The 18,633-nt window shown below is 52.7% G+C and overlaps 1 protein-coding gene across 2 annotated transcripts in view; it reads right to left on the bottom strand.

The window, feature by feature from the left end:
- Positions 1–18,633, bottom strand: part of KCNH6 (potassium voltage-gated channel subfamily H member 6) — a 168,413-nt gene that overhangs the window by 9,606 nt on the left and 140,174 nt on the right. For both annotated transcript variants that reach the window (XM_075580399.1, XM_075580400.1), the window contains 2 exons: positions 17,230–17,482; positions 12,516–12,709 (listed from right to left, as the gene is read on the bottom strand). In XM_075580399.1, coding sequence (XP_075436514.1) covers positions 12,516–12,709; positions 17,230–17,482 — 447 coding nt within the window. The remainder of the gene's footprint in view (positions 1–12,515; positions 12,710–17,229; positions 17,483–18,633) is intronic.

Genomic DNA, 18,633 nt, shown 5'->3' with positions numbered 1-18,633 from the left:
CAATACCCGCCCAATACTGTCACACCCAATACCCACCCATACTGTCATACCCAATACCCTACCAGTACTGTCACACCCAATACCCACCCAGTACTGTCACACCCAATACCCTACCAGTACTGTCACACCCAATACCCACCCAGTACTGTCACACCCAATACCCACCCGGTACTGTCATACCCAATACCCACCCAGTACTGTCACACCCAATACCCTACCAGTACTGTCACACCCAATACCCACCCAGTACTGTCACACCCAATACCCACCCGGTACTGTCACACCCAATACCCACCCGGTACTGTCACACCCAATACCCACCCAGTACTGTCACACCCAATACCCACCCAGTACTGTCACACCCAATACCCACCCAGTACTGTCACACCCAATACCCACCCAGGACTGTCACACCCAATACCCACCCGGTACTGTCACACCCAATACCCACCCGGTACTCTCACACCCAATACCCACCCGGTACTCTCACACCCAATACCCACCCAGTACTCTCACACCCAATACCCACCCAGTACTGTCACACCCAATACCCACCCAGTTCTGTCACACCCAATACCCACCCGGTACTCTCACACCCAATACCCACCCGGTACTCTCACACCCAATACCCACCCAGTACTCTCACACCCAATACCCACCCAGTACTCTCACACCCAATACCCACCCAGTACTGTCACACCCAATACCCACCCAGGACTGTCACACCCAATACCCACCCGGTACTGTCACACCCAATACCCACCCGGTACTGTCACACCCAATACCCACCCGGTACTCTCACACCCAATACCCACCCATTACTGTCACACCCAATACCCACCCAGGACTGTCACACCCAATACCCGCCCAGTACTGTCACACCCAATACCCGCCCAGTACTGTCACACCCAATACCCACCCAGTACTGTCACACCCAATACCCACCCAGTACTCTCACACCCAATACCCACCCAGTACTGTCACACCCAATACCCGACAGGACTGTCACACCCAATACCCACCCAGTACTCTCACACCCAATACCCACCCAGTACTCTCACACCCAATACCCTACCAGTACTCTCACACCCAATACCCGCCCAGTACTGTCACACCCAATACCCGCCCAGTACTGTCACACCCAATACCCTACCAGTACTCTCACACCCAATACCCGCCCAGTACTGTCACACCCAATACCCACCCATTACTGTCACACCCAATACCCACCCGGTACTGTCACACCCAATACCTACCCATTACTGTCACACCCAATACCCACCCAGTACTGTCACACCCAATACCCGCCCAATACTGTCACACCCAATACCCACCCGTACTGTCATACCCAATACCCTACCAGTACTGTCACACCCAATACCCACCCAGTACTGTCACACCCAATACCCTACCAGTACTGTCACACCCAATACCCACCCAGTACTGTCACACCCAATACCCACCCGGTACTGTCATACCCAATACCCACCCAGTACTGTCACACCCAATACCCTACCAGTACTGTCACACCCAATACCCACCCAGTACTGTCACACCCAATACCCACCCGGTACTGTCACACCCAATACCCACCCGGTACTGTCACACCCAATACCCACCCAGTACTGTCACACCCAATACCCACCCAGTACTGTCACACCCAATACCCACCCAGTACTGTCACACCCAATACCCACCCAGTACTGTCACACCCAATACCCACCCAGGACTGTCACACCCAATACCCACCCGGTACTGTCACACCCAATACCCACCCGGTACTCTCACACCCAATACCCACCCGGTACTCTCACACCCAATACCCACCCAGTACTCTCACACCCAATACCCACCCAGTACTGTCACACCCAATACCCACCCAGGACTGTCACACCCAATACCCACCCGGTACTGTCACACCCAATACCCACCCGGTACTCTCACACCCAATACCCACCCGGTACTCTCACACCCAATACCCACCCAGTACTCTCACACCCAATACCCACCCAGTACTGTCACACCCAATACCCACCCAGTTCTGTCACACCCAATACCCACCCGGTACTCTCACACCCAATACCCACCCGGTACTCTCACACCCAATACCCACCCAGTACTCTCACACCCAATACCCACCCAGTACTCTCACACCCAATACCCACCCAGTACTGTCACACCCAATACCCACCCAGGACTGTCACACCCAATACCCACCCGGTACTGTCACACCCAATACCCACCCGGTACTCTCACACCCAATACCCGCCCAATACTGTCACACCCAATACCCACCCATACTGTCATACCCAATACCCTACCAGTACTGTCACACCCAATACCCACCCAGTACTGTCACACCCAATACCCTACCAGTACTGTCACACCCAATACCCACCCAGTACTGTCACACCCAATACCCACCCGGTACTGTCATACCCAATACCCACCCAGTACTGTCACACCCAATACCCTACCAGTACTGTCACACCCAATACCCACCCAGTACTGTCACACCCAATACCCACCCAGTACTCTCACACCCAATACCCTACCAGTACTCTCACACCCAATACCCGCCCAGTACTGTCACACCCAATACCCACCCAGTACTGTCACACCCAATACCCTACCAGTACTCTCACACCCAATACCCGCCCAGTACTGTCACACCCAATACCCACCCATTACTGTCACACCCAATACCCACCCGGTACTGTCACACCCAATACCTACCCATTACTGTCACACCCAATACCCACCCAGTACTGTCACACCCAATACCCGCCCAATACTGTCACACCCAATACCCACCCGTACTGTCATACCCAATACCCTACCAGTACTGTCACACCCAATACCCACCCAGTACTGTCACACCCAATACCCTACCAGTACTGTCACACCCAATACCCACCCAGTACTGTCACACCCAATACCCACCCGGTACTGTCACACCCAATACCCACCCGGTACTGTCACACCCAATACCCTACCAGTACTGTCACACCCAATACCCACCCAGTACTGTCACACCCAATACCCACCCGGTACTGTCACACCCAATACCCACCCGGTACTGTCACACCCAATACCCACCCAGTACTGTCACACCCAATACCCACCCAGTACTGTCACACCCAATACCCACCCAGTACTGTCACACCCAATACCCACCCAGGACTGTCACACCCAATACCCACCCGGTACTGTCACACCCAATACCCACCCGGTACTCTCACACCCAATACCCACCCGGTACTCTCACACCCAATACCCACCCAGTACTCTCACACCCAATACCCACCCAGTACTGTCACACCCAATACCCACCCAGTTCTGTCACACCCAATACCCGCCCAGTACTGTCACACCCAATACCTGCCCAGTACTGTCACACCCAATACCCGCCCAGTACTGTCACACCCAATACCCACCCAGTACTGTCACACCCAATACCCACCCAGTTCTGTCACACCCAATACCCGCCCAGTACTGTCACACCCAATACCCGCCCAGTACTGTCACACCCAATACCCGCCCAGTACTGTCACACCCAATACCCGCCCAGTACTGTCACACCCAATACCCGCCCAGTACTGTCACACCCAATACCCGCCCAGTACTGTCACACCCAATACCCGCCCAGTACTGTCACACCCAATACCCGCCCAGTACTGTCACACCCAATACCCGCCCAGTACTGTCACACCCAATACCCGCCCAGTACTGTCACACCCAATACCCACCCAGTACTGTCACACCCAATACCCGCCCAGTACTGTCACACCCAATACCCGCCCAGGACTGTCACACCCAATACCCACCCAGTACTGTAATACCCAATACCCACCCAGTACTGTAATACCCAATACCCACCCAGGACTGTCACACCCAATACCCACCCAGTACTGTCACACCCAATACCCACCCAGGACTGTCACACCCAATACCCACCCAGTACTGTCACACCCAATACCCACCCAGGACTGTCACACCCAATACCCACCCAGTACTCTCACACCCAATACCCACCCAGTACTGTCACACCCAATACCCACCCAGTTCTGTCACACCCAATACCCGCCCAGTACTGTCACACCCAATACCTGCCCAGTACTGTCACACCCAATACCCGCCCAGTACTGTCACACCCAATACCCACCCAGTACTGTCACACCCAATACCCACCCAGTTCTGTCACACCCAATACCCACCCAGTACTGTCACACCCAATACCCACCCAGTACTGTCACACCCAATACCCGCCCAGTACTGTCACACCCAATACCCGCCCAGTACTGTCACACCCAATACCCACCCAGGACTGTCACACCCAATACCCACCCAGTACTGTCACACCCAATACCCACCCAGGACTGTCACACCCAATACCCACCCAGTACTGTCACACCCAATACCCGCCCAGTACTGTCACACCCAATACCCGCCCAGGACTGTCACACCCAATACCCACCCAGTACTGTAATACCCAATACCCACCCAGTACTGTAATACCCAATACCCACCCAGGACTGTCACACCCAATACCCACCCAGTACTGTCACACCCAATACCCACCCAGGACTGTCACACCCAATACCCACCCAGTACTCTCACACCCAATACCCACCCAGTACTGTCACACCCAATACCCACCCAGTACTGTCACACCCAATACCCACCCAGTACTCTCACACCCAATACCCACCCAGTACTGTCACACCCAATACCCGACAGGACTGTCACACCCAATACCCACCCAGTACTCTCACACCCAATACCCACCCAGTACTCTCACACCCAATACCCTACCAGTACTCTCACACCCAATACCCGCCCAGTACTGTCACACCCAATACCCGCCCAGTACTGTCACACCCAATACCCTACCAGTACTCTCACACCCAATACCCGCCCAGTACTGTCACACCCAATACCCACCCATTACTGTCACACCCAATACCCACCCGGTACTGTCACACCCAATACCTACCCATTACTGTCACACCCAATACCCACCCAGTACTGTCACACCCAATACCCGCCCAATACTGTCACACCCAATACCCACCCATACTGTCATACCCAATACCCTACCAGTACTGTCACACCCAATACCCACCCAGTACTGTCACACCCAATACCCTACCAGTACTGTCACACCCAATACCCACCCAGTACTGTCACACCCAATACCCACCCGGTACTGTCATACCCAATACCCACCCAGTACTGTCACACCCAATACCCTACCAGTACTGTCACACCCAATACCCACCCAGTACTGTCACACCCAATACCCACCCGGTACTGTCACACCCAATACCCACCCGGTACTGTCACACCCAATACCCACCCAGTACTGTCACACCCAATACCCACCCAGTACTGTCACACCCAATACCCACCCAGTACTGTCACACCCAATACCCACCCAGGACTGTCACACCCAATACCCACCCGGTACTGTCACACCCAATACCCACCCGGTACTCTCACACCCAATACCCACCCGGTACTCTCACACCCAATACCCACCCAGTACTCTCACACCCAATACCCACCCAGTACTGTCACACCCAATACCCACCCAGTTCTGTCACACCCAATACCCACCCGGTACTCTCACACCCAATACCCACCCGGTACTCTCACACCCAATACCCACCCAGTACTCTCACACCCAATACCCACCCAGTACTCTCACACCCAATACCCACCCAGTACTGTCACACCCAATACCCACCCAGGACTGTCACACCCAATACCCACCCGGTACTGTCACACCCAATACCCACCCGGTACTGTCACACCCAATACCCACCCGGTACTCTCACACCCAATACCCACCCATTACTGTCACACCCAATACCCACCCAGGACTGTCACACCCAATACCCGCCCAGTACTGTCACACCCAATACCCGCCCAGTACTGTCACACCCAATACCCACCCAGTACTGTCACACCCAATACCCACCCAGTACTCTCACACCCAATACCCACCCAGTACTGTCACACCCAATACCCGACAGGACTGTCACACCCAATACCCACCCAGTACTCTCACACCCAATACCCACCCAGTACTCTCACACCCAATACCCTACCAGTACTCTCACACCCAATACCCGCCCAGTACTGTCACACCCAATACCCGCCCAGTACTGTCACACCCAATACCCTACCAGTACTCTCACACCCAATACCCGCCCAGTACTGTCACACCCAATACCCACCCATTACTGTCACACCCAATACCCACCCGGTACTGTCACACCCAATACCTACCCATTACTGTCACACCCAATACCCACCCAGTACTGTCACACCCAATACCCGCCCAATACTGTCACACCCAATACCCACCCGTACTGTCATACCCAATACCCTACCAGTACTGTCACACCCAATACCCACCCAGTACTGTCACACCCAATACCCTACCAGTACTGTCACACCCAATACCCACCCAGTACTGTCACACCCAATACCCACCCGGTACTGTCATACCCAATACCCACCCAGTACTGTCACACCCAATACCCTACCAGTACTGTCACACCCAATACCCACCCAGTACTGTCACACCCAATACCCACCCGGTACTGTCACACCCAATACCCACCCGGTACTGTCACACCCAATACCCACCCAGTACTGTCACACCCAATACCCACCCAGTACTGTCACACCCAATACCCACCCAGTACTGTCACACCCAATACCCACCCAGTACTGTCACACCCAATACCCACCCAGGACTGTCACACCCAATACCCACCCGGTACTGTCACACCCAATACCCACCCGGTACTCTCACACCCAATACCCACCCGGTACTCTCACACCCAATACCCACCCAGTACTCTCACACCCAATACCCACCCAGTACTGTCACACCCAATACCCACCCAGGACTGTCACACCCAATACCCACCCGGTACTGTCACACCCAATACCCACCCGGTACTCTCACACCCAATACCCACCCGGTACTCTCACACCCAATACCCACCCAGTACTCTCACACCCAATACCCACCCAGTACTGTCACACCCAATACCCACCCAGTTCTGTCACACCCAATACCCACCCGGTACTCTCACACCCAATACCCACCCGGTACTCTCACACCCAATACCCATCCAGTACTCTCACACCCAATACCCACCCAGTACTCTCACACCCAATACCCACCCAGTACTGTCACACCCAATACCCACCCAGGACTGTCACACCCAATACCCACCCGGTACTGTCACACCCAATACCCACCCGGTACTCTCACACCCAATACCCACCCGGTACTCTCACACCCAATACCCACCCATTACTGTCACACCCAATACCCACCCAGGACTGTCACACCCAATACCCGCCCAGTACTGTCACACCCAATACCCGCCCAGTACTGTCACACCCAATACCCACCCAGTACTGTCACACCCAATACCCACCCAGTACTCTCACACCCAATACCCACCCAGTACTGTCACACCCAATACCCGACAGGACTGTCACACCCAATACCCACCCAGTACTCTCACACCCAATACCCACCCAGTACTCTCACACCCAATACCCTACCAGTACTCTCACACCCAATACCCGCCCAGTACTGTCACACCCAATACCCACCCAGTACTGTCACACCCAATACCCTACCAGTACTCTCACACCCAATACCCGCCCAGTACTGTCACACCCAATACCCACCCATTACTGTCACACCCAATACCCACCCGGTACTGTCACACCCAATACCTACCCATTACTGTCACACCCAATACCCACCCAGTACTGTCACACCCAATACCCGCCCAATACTGTCACACCCAATACCCACCCGTACTGTCATACCCAATACCCTACCAGTACTGTCACACCCAATACCCACCCAGTACTGTCACACCCAATACCCTACCAGTACTGTCACACCCAATACCCACCCAGTACTGTCACACCCAATACCCACCCGGTACTGTCATACCCAATACCCACCCGGTACTGTCACACCCAATACCCTACCAGTACTGTCACACCCAATACCCACCCAGTACTGTCACACCCAATACCCACCCGGTACTGTCACACCCAATACCCACCCGGTACTGTCACACCCAATACCCACCCAGTACTGTCACACCCAATACCCACCCAGTACTGTCACACCCAATACCCACCCAGTACTGTCACACCCAATACCCACCCAGTACTGTCACACCCAATACCCACCCAGGACTGTCACACCCAATACCCACCCGGTACTGTCACACCCAATACCCACCCGGTACTCTCACACCCAATACCCACCCGGTACTCTCACACCCAATACCCACCCAGTACTCTCACACCCAATACCCACCCAGTACTGTCACACCCAATACCCACCCAGTTCTGTCACACCCAATACCCGCCCAGTACTGTCACACCCAATACCCGCCCAGTACTGTCACACCCAATACCCGCCCAGTACTGTCACACCCAATACCCACCCAGTACTGTCACACCCAATACCCACCCAGTTCTGTCACACCCAATACCCGCCCAGTACTGTCACACCCAATACCCGCCCAGTACTGTCACACCCAATACCCGCCCAGTACTGTCACACCCAATACCCGCCCAGTACTGTCACACCCAATACCCGCCCAGTACTGTCACACCCAATACCCGCCCAGTACTGTCACACCCAATACCCGCCCAGTACTGTCACACCCAATACCCGCCCAGTACTGTCACACCCAATACCCGCCCAGTACTGTCACACCCAATACCCGCCCAGTACTGTCACACCCAATACCCACCCAGTACTGTCACACCCAATACCCGCCCAGTACTGTCACACCCAATACCCGCCCAGGACTGTCACACCCAATACCCACCCAGTACTGTAATACCCAATACCCACCCAGTACTGTAATACCCAATACCCACCCAGGACTGTCACACCCAATACCCACCCAGTACTGTCACACCCAATACCCACCCAGGACTGTCACACCCAATACCCACCCAGTACTGTCACACCCAATACCCACCCAGGACTGTCACACCCAATACCCACCCAGTACTCTCACACCCAATACCCACCCAGTACTGTCACACCCAATACCCACCCAGTTCTGTCACACCCAATACCCGCCCAGTACTGTCACACCCAATACCCGCCCAGTACTGTCACACCCAATACCCGCCCAGTACTGTCACACCCAATACCCACCCAGTACTGTCACACCCAATACCAACCAAGTTCTGTCACACGCAATACCCACCCAGTACTGTCACACCCAATACCCACCCAGTACTGTCACACCCAATACCCGCCCAGTACTGTCACACCCAATACCCGCCCAGTACTGTCACACCCAATACCCACCCAGGACTGTCACACCCAATACCCACCCAGTACTGTCACACCCAATACCCACCCAGGACTGTCACACCCAATACCCACCCAGTACTGTCACACCCAATACCCGCCCAGTACTGTCACACCCAATACCCGCCCAGGACTGTCACACCCAATACCCACCCAGTACTGTAATACCCAATACCCACCCAGTACTGTAATACCCAATACCCACCCAGGACTGTCACACCCAATACCCACCCAGTACTGTCACACCCAATACCCACCCAGGACTGTCACACCCAATACCCACCCAGTACTGTCACACCCAATACCCACCCAGGACTGTCACACCCAATACCCACCCAGTACTGTCACACCCAATACCCACCCAGAACTGTCACACCCAATACCCACCCAGTACTGTAATACCCAATACCCACCCAGTACTGTCACACCCAATACCCACCCAGGACTGTCACACCCAATACCCACCCAGTACTGTCACACCCAATACCCACCCAGTACTGTCACACCCAATACCCACCCAGTACTGTCACACCCAATACCCACCCAGTACTGTCACACCCAATACCCACCCAGTACTGTCACACCCAATACCCGCCCAGTACTGTCACACCCAATACCCGCCCAGTACTGTCACACCCAATACCCACCCAGGACTGTCACACCCAATACCCACCCAGTACTGTCACACCCAATACCCACCCAGGACTGTCACACCCAATACCCACCCAGTACTGTCACACCCAATACCCACCCAGAACTGTCACACCCAATACCCACCCAGTACTGTAATACCCAATACCCACCCAGTACTGTCACACCCAATACCCACCCAGGACTGTCACACCCAATACCCACCCAGTACTGTCACACCCAATACCCACCCAGTACTGTCACACCCAATACCCACCCAGTACTGTCACACCCAATACCCACCCAGTACTGTCACACCCAATACCCACCCAATAGTGTCACACCCAATACCCGCCCATTACTGTCACACCCAATACCCACCCAGTACTGTCACACCCAATACCCACCCAGTACTGTCACACCCAATACCCACCCAGGACTGTCACACCCAATACCCGCCCAGTACTGTCACACCCAATACCCGCCCAGTACTGTCACACCCAATACCCGCCCAGTACTGTCACACCCAATACCCACCCAGAACTGTCACACCCAATACCCACCCAGTACTGTCACACCCAATACCCACCCAGGACTGTCACACCCAATACCCGCCCAGTACTGTCACACCCAATACCCGCCCAGTACTGTCACACCCAATACCCACCCAGAACTGTCACACCCAATACCCACCCAATACTGTCACACCCAATACCCGCCCAGTACTGTCACACCCAATACCCACCCAGAACTGTCACACCCAATACCCACCCAGTACTGTCACACCCAATACCCACCCAGGACTGTCACACCCAATACCCGCCCAGTACTGTCACACCCAATACCCGCCCAGTACTGTCACACCCAATACCCACCCAGAACTGTCACACCCAATACCCACCCAATACTGTCACACCCAATACCCACCCAATACTGTCACACCCAATACCCACCTAGTACTGTCACACCCAATATGGGATGACGTCATCGCGTTGACGTCGTGGAGGAGGAGTAACGGGGTGAGATCGCTCTGATGCAGTGGGGAGTGGTTTGATTTTGCTTGATGCCCGATTTTGTCCTGCAGCCATAGCGGCACTAATTGTGGGATTTCCTGAATGTTGTTGCTTCTGAGCATATTTCCTTAGCTCACAGACCACAATTAGGTGGCTCCATTGTAGTACCCAGGTGTTATTATTCTACGGTGCCTACTACGCTTATTGAGATTTGGAGACCACTTTTATTAATTATTTCTATCCTATACCCGCACCCCACCCAGAGAGAGGAGGCTCTATTTAGAGTTTGTCAGGTTATTTGGTTGTTAACCTAACACCCACCCTGACACAGTCCTATATTCTGTCTCTCCCCCTTGATCGAGTCACCTAGTAAAGGGAATCTATACATATTGATTGTGGATTGTCCAATTCAATTCCCTTTCTTTGGTGCCACCCACACTGTGTGTTTTAATTGTTTTTATGCTAAATTGAGTATGCGTCATTAATTATGCGTCGTTGTCTGGTTAAATATTAAAGCATTTATTATTTTTGGCCATTAGGCTTTTATTGGTAACTGCCCTCCCGCAGTGCAGGGAGCGGTTACTATTTGTACCCCATACAGCTAGCTTACTATTTCATGTTAGTGGGTATTTGAACCCGTATTACATTCAACAGCCTTGTTGTGCAGTTATTGGGGATCTTGTAGGAGAATTCTGTCTCCCTATATGTTTGTGACACCCAATACCCGCCCAGTACTGTCACACCCAATACCCACCCAGTACTGTGCTCCTCACACACCCAATACCCAACAAGTATTGTCACACCCAATACCCACCCAGTACTGTGCTCCTCACACACCCAATACCCAACAAGTATTGTCACACCCAATACCCACCCAGTACTGTGCTCCTCACACACCCAATACCCAACAAGTATTGTCACACCCAATACCCACCCAGTACTGTGCTCCTCACACACCCAATACCCAACCAGTATTGTCACCCCCAATACCCACTCAGTACTATGCTCCTCACACACCCAATACCCAACCAGTATTGTCACCCCCAATACCCACTCAGTACTGTGCTCCTCACACACCCAATACCCAACAAGTATTGTCACACCCAATACCCACCCAGTACTGTGCTCCTCACACACCCAATACCCGCCCAGTACTGTCACACCCAATACCCACCCAGTACTGTGCTCCTCACACACCCAATACCCAACAAGTATTGTCACACCCAATACCCACCCAGTACTGTGCTCCTCACACACCCAATACCCAACAAGTATTGTCACACCCAATACCCACCCAGTACTGTGCTCCTCACACACCCAATACCCAACCAGTATTGTCACCCCCAATACCCACTCAGTACTATGCTCCTCACACACACTGCCCACCCAGTACTGTGCTCCTCACACACACACTGCCCTCCCCCTCCCCCCCCAGTACTCATCCACTCGGGGCAGTCGCCTCCCCCCCTCGGTGTGTGACTCACGTCTCGCAGGTTGAAGGTGATCTCAAGGTTGCTCCAGAAGCAGTCGGAGAAGGTGGGGTACATGTCCAGCACCTCCAGAAGGTCCTCCCTCTGGATCTTGTGCAGGTCGCAGTAAGTCAGGGCCCTCACGTCTGCATTCGACTTCCCGGGGCGTGCGTACAGGCTGATGGGCTCCCCAAAAATGTCATTCTTCCCTGTGTGAGGGGGACAAAGGGGTGGGATCTCAGAGAAGAGTCTGGAGAGTCCTAAACCCTGGGTGTCCACCTCCGCCTCACCCTCTCGCGTCAGGGGATGGGAGCGTTGTCCTATGAGCCCGGCAACAATTTAACGCGCTTATTAATTATGGGGCATCAAATGTAATATACAGAGAGCGGTCAAGGACACTTTGGCCTCCTGGACAGTTGGCCGTCGCAGATCACCCAAGGAGTCTGGGGGATTTAGAGCCATTTTGGATAATGCCAATAACGGCGACCTAGGGCGTAACCCCTAACTCTAACCCCTAAACCCCAATATTCTTAACCTTAACCCCTAATCCAAACCTTAACCCCTGTCCCCCAATCCTAACCTTAACCCCTAACCCCCAATCTAACCTTAACCCATAACGCCCAATCCTAACCTTAACCCCTATCCCCCAATCCTAACCTTAACCCCTAATCTAACCTTAACCATAACCCCCAATCTAACTTTAACCCATAACGCCCAATCCTAACCTTAACCCCTATCCTAACCCCCAATCCTAACCGTAACCCCTAATCTCCAATCTAACCCCTAATCCCCAATCCTAACCTTAAACCCTAACCCCCAATCTAACCTTAACCCCTAATCCTAACCTTAACCCCTAACCCCCAATCTAACCTTAACCCCTATCCTAACCCCCAATCCTAACCTTAACCCCTGTCCCCCAATCCTAACCTTAACCCCCAACCCAAACCTTAACCCCTAACCCCCAATCCTAACTTTAACCCATAACGCCCAATCCTAACCCCTATCCTAACCCCCAATCCTAACCTTAACCCCTAACCCCCAATCCTAACCCCCAATCTAACCTTAACCCCTAACCCCCAATCTTAACTTTAACCCATAACGCCCAATCCTAACCTTAACCCCTATCCTAACCCCCAATCCTAACCTTAATCCCTAATCCCCAATCCTAACCTTAACCCGTCCCCCAATCCTAACCTTAACCCCTGTCCCCCAATCCTAACCTTAACCCCTGTCCCCCAATCCTAACCTTAACCCCTGTCCCCAATCCTAACCTTAACCCCTGTCCCCCAATCCTAACCTTAACCCCTGTCCCCAATCCTAACCTTAACCCCTAACCCCCAATCCTAACCTTAACCCCTATCCTAACCCCCAATCCTAACTGTAACCCCTAATCCCCAATCTAACCTTAACCCATAATCCCCAATCCTAACCTTAACCCCCAATCTAACCTTAACCCCTAACCCCCAATCCCCAATCCTAACCTTAACCCCTAACCCAAACCTTAACCCCTGTCCCCAAATCCTAATCTTAACCCCTAACCCCCAATCCTAACCTTAACCCATAACGCCCAATCCAAACCTTAACCCCTATCCCAACCCAAAAACCCTAACCGTAACCCTTAATCCCCAATCTAACCTTAACCCCTAATCCCCAATCCTAACCTTAACCTCTAACCCCCAATCCTAACCTTAACCCCCAATCTAACTTTAACCCCTAATCCTAAACGTAACCCCTAACCCCAATCTAACCTTAACCCCTAACCCTAACCCCTAACCCTAATCTAACCTTAACCCCTAACCCCCAATCTAACCTTAACCCTTATCCCCAATCCTAACCTTAACCCCTAACCCCAATCTAACCCTAACCCATAACCCCCAATCCTAATATTCCTAACCTTACCACCTAACCCCCAATCCTAATATTCCTAACCTTACCACCTAACCCCAATCCTAACCCTTATCCATAATATTCCTAACCTTAACGCCTAAACCCTGTGGCCACTCGGCAAAGGCACAGCGTCCCATGCCTAGGTTTCCTTCGTTCCCCATGCAGACAACCAAAGGCCGTCGACCCTCCTTAGGATGCAACAATGACACCCCTTCTCCTCTCCCATGATGTCCCTTGTTCAGTTGGGGGAGTGGGGAGGGAAATCTCTTCCCCCAAACATTAAACGCAGCGGGGCAGAATGTTTCAAGAGCCCAATGGCTACGTCTTGTTGCTCAGCCAAAGGGGTGGTCGCCATTACTTCCGGATTTCTTTTGCTGCCTGGAAAATTATGAATAGTGCTAACGGGTATCTTCTAAGCGAAATCGCGCAGCGTTAAGACCTGTTTTTGGATGGGGGGTACGGGGGCATTGTATAATGTATCCCCCTAACCCTAAACACAGAGGTGCGTTACGGTTAACGAGATGCTACGTAGGTGATGGTTAAGCTTGGCGTTGCTCCCATCCGGGACATGTCATTGGGACCTTACAGACTCTGGGTGGGTGTAGGACCCACACCGTTAGGTTTGATTTAACAAACACCTCGTTATTTACATGGTCCTTTCCCTCTCCCGTCTTGTAACTTTAATTAAACACACACACAGGCCCTGGGGGTGTTTGCACATGTCAGTTGTTAAGGCAACTTGGAGGTTAGTGACCGCTCCTCTCCTGATTTCAAGGTCACTCCTCCCACCTTTTTAATGGCAGCTCTCGCTAAGCACTGGGAAATGACCTACAGGTGGGCCATACAGATGTGTTAGGACCTACAGATGGGCCATACAGATGTGTTAGGACGTAGAGATGGGTCATACAGATGTGTTAGGACCTACCGATGGGCCATACAGATGTGTTAGAACCTACAGATGGGCCATACAGATGTGTTAGGACCTACAGGTGGCCTTGTTAGGGCCTACCAAGTTGTGTTAGAACCTACAGATGGGCCATACAGATGTGTTAGGACCTACAGATGACAGTGTTAAGACCTACCAAGCTGTGTTAGGACATACAGGTGGGCCATACAGATGTGTTAGGACCTACAGATGCCTTGTTTGGACCTACCACTGTGTTAGGTTCTATAAATGGGTGATACAGATGTTTTAGGACCTTCAGAGCCATGTTAGGACCTACAGATGGGCCATACAGATGTGTTAGGACGTACAGATGGGCCATACAGATGTGTTAGTACGTACAGATGGGCCATACAGATGTGTTAGGACGTACAGGTGGGCCATACAGATGTGTTAGGACGTACAGGTGGGCCATACAGATGTGTTAGGACGTACAGGTGGTCCATGCAGATGTGTTAGGACCTACAGACGGGCCATGCAGATGTGTTAGGACGTTCAGATGGGCCATACAGATGTGTTAGGACGTACAGATGGGCCATACAGATGTGTTAGGACCTACAGATGGGCCATACAGATGTGTTAGGACGTACAGATGGGCCATACAGATGTGTTAGGACATACAGATGGGCCATACAGATGTGTTAGGATGTACAGATGGGCCATACAGATGTGTTAGGACGTACAGATGGGCCATACAGATGTGTTAGGACGTACAGATGGGCCATGCAGATGTGTTAGGACGTACAGATGGGCCATGCAGATGTGTTAGGACGTACAGATGGGCCATACAGATGTGTTAGGACGTACAGATGGGCCATACAGATGTGTTAGGACATACAGATGGGCCATACAGATGTGTTAGGACTAGTGTTGTATGGGGTAGTGATTTATATATATATAAAAAAAAAAAAGGGTAACGGGTACCCGGCCAAAATCAATAGTACTACTCGGACGGGTACCCGGTTGGCACTTACCTGCAGGGTGGAGGAAGACCGCGGCGACATCTATGAAGAGCAGCAGAGGTCCCGTGGCGGTGGCAGCATCCGAAGTGTCTCCAGCCGGCGCGAAAGCTGCAGGAATCCAGCACACCGCACAGCAGCAGGTAAGCAGTGTGAGCCGAGGAACCACGTGACCGGAGCAGGAGCGTTCCCATTGGGCAGACGGCTGTCCAAGAGCAACGCTCCTGCTCCGGTCACATGGTTCCCCGGCTCACACTGCTTACCTGCTGCTGTGCGGTGTAATGGATTCCGGCTGTTCCCGCGCCGGCTGGAGACACTTCGGATGCTGCCACCGCCACGGGACCTCTGCTGCTCTTCATAGATGTCTCCCGTCGCTGGCTGCAGGTAAGTGATTTGTTTCATTTCAGCTACCCTGACATTACCCAACGCCGGGCCCACTTCTCAGTCGCAGTGTACGTATAATGTCCCGGTAGCTGAAAAAGTGCCGGGTAAGGCCGGGTAATTCCGGGTACTCGGTACACCACTAGTTAGGACCTACTGATGGGCCAAACCGTGATAAGAACTGAACTAAATGACCCATACTTATGAGAAGATAAACAGAACACTATGTGACTCCATCATTTGTCCCGTTGGATGTAGCACTGGGGCCTTCTTGGCTTTTGAACTGTAATTAAGCGCCTATATAGTAATGGCGCCTTTGGGTGAGACCGTCTTCACGGCATATTGTTTGAAGCCAAGGCAAGCCAGCGCCAACTCCACGTGGCGGGAAGCCTACGCTAATGACATCACCAACGGCCGGCGTTTTCCGCCTCTCATTAGCTGTGTTGGATTCGCGATAACTTCGGGGAGCCCCGACGACCCGTTACAGATTTATGGTAAGAAGACGACTTAACGGGGCTCGGTGGATCTGGGCCTGAAGTATCTATGGAGCGGCAAGTACCCAGGATGGCCACCACAATGTCTTCCCGGAGAATCTCGATGGAGCCGCGAGAGATGAAGTAAAGGGTGGTCAACACATCTCCGTAGTGGACGAGAGTGTCTCCGGGCGGGGCGTGCGTGGTCTTGAACTTCATGGCCAGCGCCCGGAGGCAGCCTTTGGTGGCCCCTCGGAAGGCTTTGCAGTGTTGAAGCAGTGTGCGGTTGAGGTGCAGGCAGATGTCGGCCTGGAGACACTCTGGGAACCCCTTCAGAACCTGATGGAGAGAGAGGGGACACGTCAGAACACCAACTCAGATCCCCGCCCCTACACGTCCCCTGGCATGCTGCACTATAAGGCGATCCCGAGTACACACACCCAACCATGGAAAACATCTACACGGAGAGGGGAGTCTATGTATGACCGCAGAAGGACCTGTGTTTTGGGTGCACAGTTGTAGAAGACAGTTGGTGGAGAGCGAACATGTTAGGGAGTTATTAGCTAAAGTTTCCCAGCTGAAAAACTGGGGAGTGACTCTAGGGGGAGTTACTCTAGGACAGTGTTTTTCAACCGGGGTTATTAGGAAGCCTTGGGTTCCCCGGGCATAACTAAAGGGTTCTCTGCAAGCTTCAGGTCATTTGAGAACTGGACCAAAAACAGAAGAATTTACAATGCATCAGATCTCAGACGCGCTATTAGAGAGGGTCGGGATTCCTTACAATGCATCTGATCTCAGACGCGCTATTAGAGAGGGTTGGGGCTCCTTACAATGCATCTGATCTCAGACGCGCTATTAGAGAGGGTTGGGGTTCCTTACAATGTATCTGATCTCAGACGCGCTATTAGAGAGTGTTGGGGTTCCTTACAATGCATCTGATCTCAGACGCGCTATTAGAGAGGGTCGGGGTTCCTTACTATGCCTCTGATCTCAAACATGCTATTAGAGAGGGTTGGGGTTGCTTACAATGCATCTGATCTCAGACGCGCTATTAGAGAGGGTCGGGATTCCTTACAATGCATCTGATCTCAGACGCGCTATTAGAGAGGGTTGGGGTTCCTTACAATGTATCTGATCTCAGACGCGCTATTAGAGAGCGTTGGGGTTCCTTACAATGCATCTGATCTCAGACGCGCTATTAGAGAGGGTCGGGGTTCCTTACAATGCCCCTGATCTCAAACATGCTATTAGAGAGGGTTGGGGTTCCTTACAATGCCTCTGATCTCAGACGCGCTATTAGAGAGGGTCGGGGTTCCTTACAATGCATCTGATCTCAGACGCGCTATTAGAGAGGGTTGTGGTTCCTTACAAAGCATCTGATCTCGGACGCGCTATTAGAGAGGGTTGGGGTTCCTTACAATGCATCTGATCTCAGACGCACTATTAGAGAGGGTCGGGGTTCCCTACAATGCATCTGATCTCAGACGCGC

This window comes from Ascaphus truei, chromosome 23 (genome assembly GCF_040206685.1).
Source record: "Ascaphus truei isolate aAscTru1 chromosome 23, aAscTru1.hap1, whole genome shotgun sequence".
Lineage (NCBI taxonomy): Eukaryota > Metazoa > Chordata > Amphibia > Anura > Ascaphidae > Ascaphus > Ascaphus truei.
The sequence above is the reverse complement of the archived record's forward strand: the minus strand, read 5'-3'. Positions and strand labels throughout refer to the sequence as shown.